This window comes from Nanorana parkeri, unplaced genomic scaffold (genome assembly GCF_000935625.1).
Source record: "Nanorana parkeri isolate BGI_ZX_2015 unplaced genomic scaffold, ASM93562v1 scaffold67, whole genome shotgun sequence".
In the NCBI taxonomy this organism is placed as follows: domain Eukaryota; kingdom Metazoa; phylum Chordata; class Amphibia; order Anura; family Dicroglossidae; genus Nanorana; species Nanorana parkeri.
Window position 1 is genome coordinate 1,592,553 of NW_017306335.1, and position 9,602 is coordinate 1,602,154.

Genomic DNA, 9,602 nt, shown 5'->3' on the forward strand with positions numbered 1-9,602 from the left:
TTTTTTCTTTTTAAAGTGCGCGCTTTCGGATTCGGAGGTTCCTTGCTTTCGAATCCGAAACAGTATAATTATTGGTTTAATCAAACAAAACAGTTTTTCCCTTTTCATTCGTTTTGTCCGAAACACATTTTTATGCTTGTGCACATGTCTGATCCCTGGGGGAGCAGAGACTGAGGGAATGGTACCTCCGGCCTGCAGCAGACTGATGACATCATCTCTGCCTAGGCAAAGTCACTGACTGTAACTAGAGATTAGAGTGTTGCTCAGAGGCGTCCCCAGTCCACAGGGTCACCTGCTGGGACATGTGTAATGACGCCAGGCGCACTTAACATCTCGGTGATGGACGCACAGGGAGGACTATGAATGCAAACAGTGTCCGGAGCAGTGTAGAGGGTGCCAGGCTGTATTTAAGGTTTCAATTTTGGTATACTAGCTACAGTGTGTGGGCAAACAAGTACTGTTTTTTTTTTTTTTTTACAGCAGTTATGCTAAAGTGGTCTCCCGCAGTCATACCTGAAAAATATCACTTTTGCCTGCCTTGAATAAAGTATAAAGCTCAAGCTATTTAAATCTTTTGCTTAGAATAAGGACAGGAAAAGATTTGAACTCTGTTTTATTGCAGGATATACTTGATTTAGTGTCGTGTACATGGACAGAAGATCGGCCGATGATAAAAGTACTAGAGCACGATCTCCGCACACGCAGATCTCAGCACAGCGCAGCACTGACAGCAGTGGGCGTGGCCTAGCCCTGCGCAGTCCTGCGATTGGCTAGCTGCGCGCTGCTCCCCCTCTATGTGGTGTGTCCCGCGCCGCGCTCCGTAGTTCGGGTGCTGCAAGATGGCGGCGTCCATGTTGAGCAGGGTGTCTGTGACCCTGCGGACCCCTGGACTGTGCAGTGTAGTGTGGAGGGTGCAGCATTACAGCAATGGCCTGCCCGACAAAGAAAGAAGGAAAGGTAAGGCTTTTGGTGTTTGTGGGGACAAAAGCTCCCAGCATGCCCCTTATCTGCCTAAGGAGGGGACTGTAACTTCCAGCATGCCCTCTACGTGTATCAGAAGGGACTACAACTTCCACCATGCTCGCTATCAGTATCAGGGGGACAACAACCCTCAGTATGCCCTCTGTCTGCATCAGGTGAAATTACCCCCCTCCCAGCATACATTATATCTATCGGGTAAACTGCAACTCCCAGCATATCTCCTATTTGTATCAGGAGTTCTGCTCCCAGTATGCCTCCTGTCTGTATCAGAGGGACGACAACGTACAGCATCAGAAGACTGCAACCCCTTGCTTGCTTCCTTTGTGCCCTATCTTTTTCTGGCAGGACTACAGCTCAAAGCGTGCCTCCTATCTGTCTCAGGAGGGGCAGCAACTCATCCACCTCCTTTTTCAGTGGGACTACAACTCCCAGCTTCAGTGGGACTACAACTCCCAGCATGTATCTTATCTGTATCAAGGGAGGCTGCAACTCCCACCATGTCTCAGGTAGAGCATGAGCTGAACTCCTGGTGTTTTAAGGTGGGCTACAATGTCCATTTCTATTTTGGGAGGAACTACAACTCCCAGCATTCCTCCTTTCTTTCTCAAATTAATTTCTGTCTGAGGTGGGACCATAACACCCAGCATTCCTCTTGCCTGTGTTGTTAAGTGACTGTAGAGCATGCCCTCTGGGTGCCTGGCCCGACAGCTTCTGATCTGCATTCTGTCCGGATGTCGAAATTAGATGTTTTTCTTCTGGTAGGGGAGAGGACTGAAAGTGAACCTGTCATGAGAGAACTAGATGGATGTGTTGCTGATCTCTTCCTCTGTAAAGCTGGCTGTCATGCTGATGCTTTGGCTTCAATGCATTCGGTGCGACTATCCTGCAACAAGTGTAGATAACACATTTTCTGACTCATTTGCTGCAGGACTGTTATGGGTCGGTGGCTGAGAAGAACTGGATCCAGACAGCCAGGCAGCTAGCATTTTCAGGAGGAGGTCATCCTACACATTCCTGTCATGGCAGAAGTCTAAGCTTATCTGGACCCTGAGATGGGAGTGCAGCTCCCAGCATGGCTTCTGCTTGGCCTTAGAGTGCAAATCAAAGCATTGCCCATCATACCCTGTATTGGTACATATGTAGTATGTGTGATAAGCACACAGAATGGCCCACATATTAAAACGTTTCTGAAAACAAAATGTGTGACCCACAGAGATCACTCATTAGATAAAGCATGTCACAGATGCTTTTTTCCTGTGGGTTGCATTGCTACACAATGCCACCGGTGTGAGCTGTAGTGATGACAAACTATCCATTTACTATCATGAGTTTAACTTTTTTTTTTTTTTTTTTTCCCAGCTCGCAGAGGACTGCATCCGCTAACAAGACCAGAGAAAAGCAAAATAGTAAGATGCCTTAAAGTGTAACTGTAATAAAAATTGACATATATGACGCAGCCTATCAGTAGCAACACAGCAGTTATTGTGACTTTTATCACGTGTTGATCCGGCCAATAGATCTGCTCTTTTTCCCACATCCTGATTTAGGTTTCATTCGCACCTAATGTTAAAGGGGAATTACAGGGAGAGTGAAATACACTGATCCCCATACTTAGAGCCGGCGTGTGACACAGCAGCTGTCACACGTCAGTTCTATTTTTGAGAACTGAGTGATCGCTCAGTTCACAATCATTCAGTCATCGCTCCCCGCAGGGATTCCCCCTCTCCCTTCCTCTAGTGCTGACTGGAGGGACAGATGAGAGAGGCAGAGCTCGCTGTCAATCAGGCAGCGGGGTGGATACCGACAATTTTATCAGGATCTTTGCCAGCTGCAGCGCAGCTCTGTGCTGTCAGCATATAGCGGGCAATACCCACAATATATAGTATTGGGTCACTGGAGGACATTGGTAAATGTCCTCCTGTTACTCTAAAGAGAAGTAAGACCTAAAAAAGGTTTTGCCACAGTTTTCTTTAGGGTGCGTTTTTAGATTCCTGCAGCAAGAACCGGAATCTCAAATATGCAGTTTAGCAGCGGCCGCTGTCACCCGTTCAAGTTAACGATCGGGTGTCAGCGGCCTCATTTGAAAGCAGCAGTACATGTACTCATATGTGATATGATTACGTGTGTTTAGGAATAGATCACTGTCCCTGGACACATCTACCGTGGCTCAAGGGACAGTGAAAAAAAAAGACACATTTTTTAAGGGAGGCGCTAGACCAAGGGGCAGGTAACCTCGGCACTTCAGCCATTGTGGAATGTCAAGTCCCATGATGCATTGCAAGACTGACAGCCATAAGCATGACTCCCAAGGGCAGAGGCAGGAGTTTGTTTGTATTTGCAGCACAGCTGGTGTGCCAAGGATGCCTACCCCTGCTCTAAAAGTATCTCTGACATCCAACTGAATCATAGGACGTTCACTAATTGAGATTGGTCAGCAGCTCTCCGCCCCTGAAAATGCAGCGATTCTGCAGATCCGGCATTGCATGTTTCAACCCTGAACTAGAACCTTAGACAGGATTTTATTGCCCTTTTTTTTGTCCCTGTGACACCGCTTTTCTTATGTTTTCTGTGGTGTCACTGAGAAACACAGTGAGGGGAAGTGGGGGAACGACAATAACCTGACGGAGGTTCTGTTCTTTCCCACTCTCTCTTCAAATCTAAGGGTGCCCACACACCTTACGATAATCGTATGGTAATCGTGGGAAATCCCGCGATCGTACGATTATCATAAGGTGTGTGGAAGCCGTGGGACCTCTACTACTGTAAGGTCGCACGATTTTTAACTTACGAACATGTTTGAAAACCCACCGAGCATCGTACGATGTTCGGCGGGTGTGTAGCATGTTCGTAAGATAAAAGCCGGACGGGCCGGTGTGCGCAAGCGCACACTGCCCGTTCGGCATTGCGGTCATCGGAAGCCCGCCCCTCGGGGGCGCGGCTTGCGATCATCGCAAGTACGATCTGCCTGATATAGGCATATCGTAGAAGATCGGCAGATCGTACGTTTTTTTAATTACCTTACAACCATCGCAAGATAAAAGTCTTGGGATGGTTGTAAGGTGTGTGCCCAGCATAAGAAAAATAATTCTGGTTGGAGCTGAGCTTTAAAGTGCTTCCATAGCCAAAGCTCAACTCCAGACAAAAAGTTTTCTTTAACTCTTGGCGCTAATGGCTGCCAGCTGAACAATCCACTTGCTGTTGCACACTCAAAGTTTTCAACATGGAGGTGGCGCTCTGTTCCCTTTTGTTTTCAAAGCTCAACTCCAGCCTACCCTTCAGTCTTGCAAAGTTGTACTGGCTCCTCTTCTGGACTGAAATTGCTTAGTCGGATTTCACTGCCCACTGTGAGCTTCTCATAATGTGCATCAGATGCTGCAGAAAGTCAGATCGAGCCGGTTTCATTTCCTGACTGGAGGACATCCAGCATCATCTAGGCTTTCCTCCCCAGCCTGACTGTCCCTGGCCCGTCCCTTTCATTTAAAGGATTGGATGGGGATGTTACCTAGGGTGGTCTGCATGCAAATACAGCCGGCCTAGGAACACCCAAGGTTCCAGGAATAGGTAATGCTTTCTGGGGATCGGTGCATCTTTCACCAGAGCAAATACTAGATATTTAGTAGTGAGAAAATATAAATATATAATTATGTTAAAAAAAAAGCATTTATCTGGGTCTACCTATTTTTTTAATGTACATTTTTTTGTGCAATTATATTCTAAAATATAATAATATAAAATAACTATAAGATAGAAAATGAGTACTGCATGTGTCTATTAATATAAGTCCAGACGTAGGGGACACAAATCCCTGAAACACATTTGCTTTTCTGATAATGCAGTTTGATTTCAACACTCTACTTCAGGTTTTTGCTCCACGTACAGAAAGGATGCCTCCGGATCAAGACTGGACAAGCGTATATCCGACAGCGGCCTCTTTTAAGCCATCGGCTGTGCCCCTTCCTGTGCGGATGGGCTATCCTGTGAAGATGCGGGCACCCCCGGACAAGTATGGTAACCTGGAACTTGTAAAGGTAAACTTGAAGTAACTTGTATGGAACTTGAAGGTAAAATTAAATCCCTGTGTTTGTGTTGAGGAATCGCAAAAAGAAAACCATAAGAGACTTTAATGTCGTAGTCTGAGTTTAATTAAATTATATGACCCCTGAAGCTAACGTGATGCAAACCCGGACAATTCCAGGTAAGCATTTGATGAAATATGGAATGCAGGGGTTACCTGTAGTGACAACCGCCGGTCAACATGATGAGCAGATTCCGAGTTAACGCTATGCAGATGTTGACTTTTCTTGTCAAATATCACTTTGGCCCCTGCCTTCCCATTGGTTGATGAAGCTGTATATCACATTGAAGGACCACTAGGGTGGGAGGCGCAATGCAGAGTTCAACTTTAACTGGAAACTATAAAATTTGGCTGTACCTCTAGAGCCACCAGTTTGGTTTTACATTGACATCACTGAACAGTAACCTCTCTTGCATTTTCTTTACATGCTCCTGGTTTACATTATGTGACTGTGTCCTGACACCTAGTGTCATGTCACCTGAAAGACTAAGGACATCTAGTGGTGAAATGGAACAACATTGGGGTTTGCGTATTGCAGCCTAAACTGTTTTTGTTTTTTGTCTTCTAAGCTGCTGCGGGACTTTAAAAAAAAGACACAGAATAAAGTGATATTAAACTCCGAAGTTAAATCTTAAAAATTAATTCAAGTACCCTAACTAATAACAATAATGTCTCTTATTTGTGTATCACTCGGCTGTAGATCCTCAAATCATCTCTGAATCTGTGCTGTCCTTCCTTCTGGAGCGGTGGCTACTTTTGTTCCCCATGGTCCCTGTGTGTGTTGTAAAGTAGCCACCGCTCCAAGCTTGCTCCTATGATGGACTACAAGCTCATGTTTAGTTTACTAATTTGTAGTGAGATTGTAGTCCATCACAGGAGTGAGCTTGGAGCGGTGTCTACTTTATCACTACCCTAAAAAAATTAATAAAATTAGTGTGTGTGTCCTCCTTTTTCCTCCTAAGCTTTTTCTGTTTTTCTAATGCTTTTGTAGATTCCCAACTTCCTTCACCTAACCCCCCTGGCTATAACGAAGCACTGTGCGGCTCTAAAAGGTGAGTGCTCGGCTTTCAGTCAGGTAAGAGCCTAATAGAGTTACAGGTGCTTATATCTGTATTTCGCCATGGCTTGCTTTCTTCTCTCCCGTTCCTCCTCTCAAGGCCACGTGGGTTATAGGAAATTGCTTTTTTAAATCTACAGCCCATAAGAATAGCAGCTTACCCGTGGCTGTGATTTGTGTTTAGAAAACCTGTTTGGCAGAAATACATTTTAACATCAGATATCAACTTGTAACCCAACTGGCCTGTGCACAAGGCCGGGGTTTCTGGGTATGGTCAGGACCTTGCAGACTGTGTGATATGAGCCAAAGGTAGACCCTCCCAAAGTCAGCCATGATTATTAGCCAGGAACTGGAGGTGCTGTCGTTTTTACGTTTCAGTTCCTCCGTTTTGTAAGTAGGAGTCGTATGTAAGTCGGATGTATGTACCTCGGGCACTGCCTGTACTTACTACATGGTACAACCACAGCAACAAGGGGTCAGCCAGTAAGAAGGGGTCTCTCCTCGCTGCTATACCTTGGTGAGGCTACAGGGGAATGATACATCCAAGAAGGAGAAGACATGATATACATATTTGTGCTCTTCTCCTTCTTGGATCTTCCTTATTTCATTATAATGAGATTGTCCTTTGTCCTTTGACTGAAACCAAGCAGCTCTGCTTCCAGTGACATTCAGGGTACAGGTGGCCATGATGTGTTTGTATATTTTTTTATAGAGTTCTGCACTGAGTGGCCGGCTGCACTTTCCGACGATGACCAGTGCAAACAGCATTTCCCTTTAGAACTCCAGTCTGTGGATTTTGTGTTCGCTGGGCCATCCATCCGCAACCCCAAAGCCAGGGTAGTGACCCTGCAGGTAAGTAAAGCAGCCTCCTATTATGTATGTTATCCGAGAACTGTGTCAAAGTCCACTTTAAAATAGGGATATTGCTAACATGGTGGGCTGACTCACCAATTGGCATCCTAATGAGACCCTGTCGCCAACTTATAAAATTGCAGGTACCTGCACAGAAAAAATACTTAAATGCTTTCTTGCATTAACATTTGTTTTTTACTTAACTTGCAATGTGCCTTTTGAACTTGACTTCTTTTATGAAGTCAGTTCCGTAGCACAGCTCTTATTGAGCAGTTGTACAGGCCCAGGAACTCAGCACAGGGATGGTGGGAACCCCTCATAATGGGCACAGCAGGTGTACAGACCCAGGAACTCAGAACTGGGATTGCACGAACCCCTCATAATGGGCACAGCAGGTGTACAGACCTGGGAACTTGGTGCAAAAAATCTCACAAGATGGGTCCCCGAGGGATAGAAGAGATGTCTGGTAGAAGAGACTGTACAATGGTTTCACTCTCCAGCAACTACCAATAGCTATAGGTGGCAGCTACATGACAGTCTGACCTTTTTAATACAGGGATGACCAAACCGCAGCCTTTTAACATTATACTTTAGATCTTAACATATTTGCATCTAATATTTAATGTATTATTACTCCTGTTGTATATTTTCTCACAGATAAAGCTTTCTAGTTTGAATCTCGATAAACATGGCAGAAGAAAGCTGATTAAACTTGTTGGGTCTCGGTACAATGAAGAGAATGATACTTTGACAATCCAGACAGACAGGTAAATGAAGTCGTCCTTTGTTATACCTTATCCTCTGAGCCAGGCATGGGCCGTCTTGCCAGTCTGGGGGCAGGAATATGCTTGTGACTACTTTTTCCTTCTGTTATTCAGGTGTCCCTTAAGGAGGCAGAATGAGGATTATGCCATGTACCTGCTGACAGTCCTCTACCATGAGTCCTCTGTAAGTGTTTCTTTTAAGTCTCCCATTTAACGGTCATCTCCATGAATAACTGAATCCCCATATTTGATTGGGACCCATCGCGATGGGAACATAAAGGGAGCTCCCTTCTCACCTGGAAAGGTGGTAAGAAGACCCTAATGCATTCTGGCATTTTTCCGCCTGACCTTTTGTAGTACCTGGATTCCCAGAGAGCCATTGATTCATGGCCTTGCTGTAGCACCACTGGGGGTGCTGTAGTTGATCAAAAGTGATCATATTCCCAAAAAATTGTTCCATCACAGCTTGAGAAGTGAAAGTGATCATCTGACTGTTGTAGGCCACACAACATTTTTACCGGATTGCCCCCCAAAAAAGAAGGGCAAGAAAACATTTAAAATTGCCTCTTATTGGGAATATGTTAGGTTATAGGTATCGGCTTTAGTAGAGTTTCCCAGTCTGGTGCCAGCCTGAGGATTTGGCAGAGCCCCTGTACGGTGTCCTCCGGTGCTCCGGATCCTGAAGTCGACGTGCACCATCCGATTCCAGGCTGTCCCCCGCACACAAGCCCGGGCTGCTTTCATTACCTTTCAGTGGCTGATGAATTATTCAGCAGCTTCTCATCGGATGAATTGGCTTTGATTGCTCTGCATATTTTATGAGCCTCTGTGACACTTGTGATTTTTCCATGATCCCGGCGAGTGTGCTTTGAGTGGCAGGACGTGGGGGGGAATCCCAGGGCGAGCAGCCTCGGACTCCTTTCCATGCGTTGTATTCCAAAATAAATGTGAACACAAAACATTGCTTGATCTATTTGCACAAAAAGTTCTCCAGCCTGTGGATTGGGTATGTGCGCATATAGAACAAGTGGCCACCCACATCAGGTGTGTGTGTGTGTGTGTGTGTCAAACTTTTTGTTTTTAGCTGTGATGGTGTGGGGATGGGCTAGATCCTCTGTCAGATTTTATTGCATTGTACCCGCTGGAGAGATTAATTGTCCTGGTAACTGAAGCAGGAAGTGATGGACAATCCAGAATCATTGTCACTGGCATGACCTGTGAGGGTTAATCTTCCACTGGGGGCAGCTCTCTAAGAGGGAAATTCTTCTCACTTTGTACAGATTTCCTCTCACTTTCTATACATTGTTTCATATATTTGCCAACCTGTGCAACTATTTTTTATTTGAAATCAGAGGCCGGTCCTGGTGCCTGTGCAGTTCTTGGCTGTGTTCACAAATGTCCGAGAGGCTGCACCAGGGGCTGATCTGTGTCGCATTGTGACTTGCTACAAAGTAACAATATTGAGTCTGGACTTCTTGGACTAATATACCGGTTCTGGGATGACGCAGTCCTGTAAATCCTGGTACCTGTGCCGTAGTCTTTTCTGGGATTTGTGGAATGTTGTCATTTTTTTTCTTTTGCAGAAAACTGAAGCGTGGGAGAACGAGAAGGAGGAGGGTGACATGGATGAGTACATCTGGGAGGGCAGCAGGTCTGAAAAGAACGTCCTACAGGTGCTTTCCAAGTTTCACGATGCATCTACCTCCAGCGAGGAAATCCTCCAGTCTCCCAGTGTGCAGGAATACCGCAGCGCAATGCTGAACCTGCGCAACGAAGGCGAGACGGAAGACAGTATCAGCGCCTACAAGCAAAGCGTGAAGCAGATGCTGGGCTTCGCATAACCACCTCCCTGGATCTCTAGACTGTGCAACTG

General features: G+C 45.7%; 1 protein-coding gene across 1 annotated transcript; it reads left to right on the top strand.

Moving 5' to 3' along the window:
• The first annotated feature begins 808 nt into the window (after nucleotides 1-808).
• MRPS35 (mitochondrial ribosomal protein S35) lies at nucleotides 809-9,602 on the top strand. Its single transcript, XM_018576430.1, has 8 exons — nucleotides 809-1,136; nucleotides 1,327-1,440; nucleotides 4,818-5,009; nucleotides 6,048-6,108; nucleotides 6,826-6,965; nucleotides 7,623-7,732; nucleotides 7,844-7,913; nucleotides 9,313-9,602. Exons 1-8 carry the CDS (start codon nucleotides 840-842, stop codon nucleotides 9,568-9,570), a joined length of 1,242 nt encoding a protein of 413 aa, XP_018431932.1. The 5' UTR covers nucleotides 809-839; the 3' UTR covers nucleotides 9,571-9,602.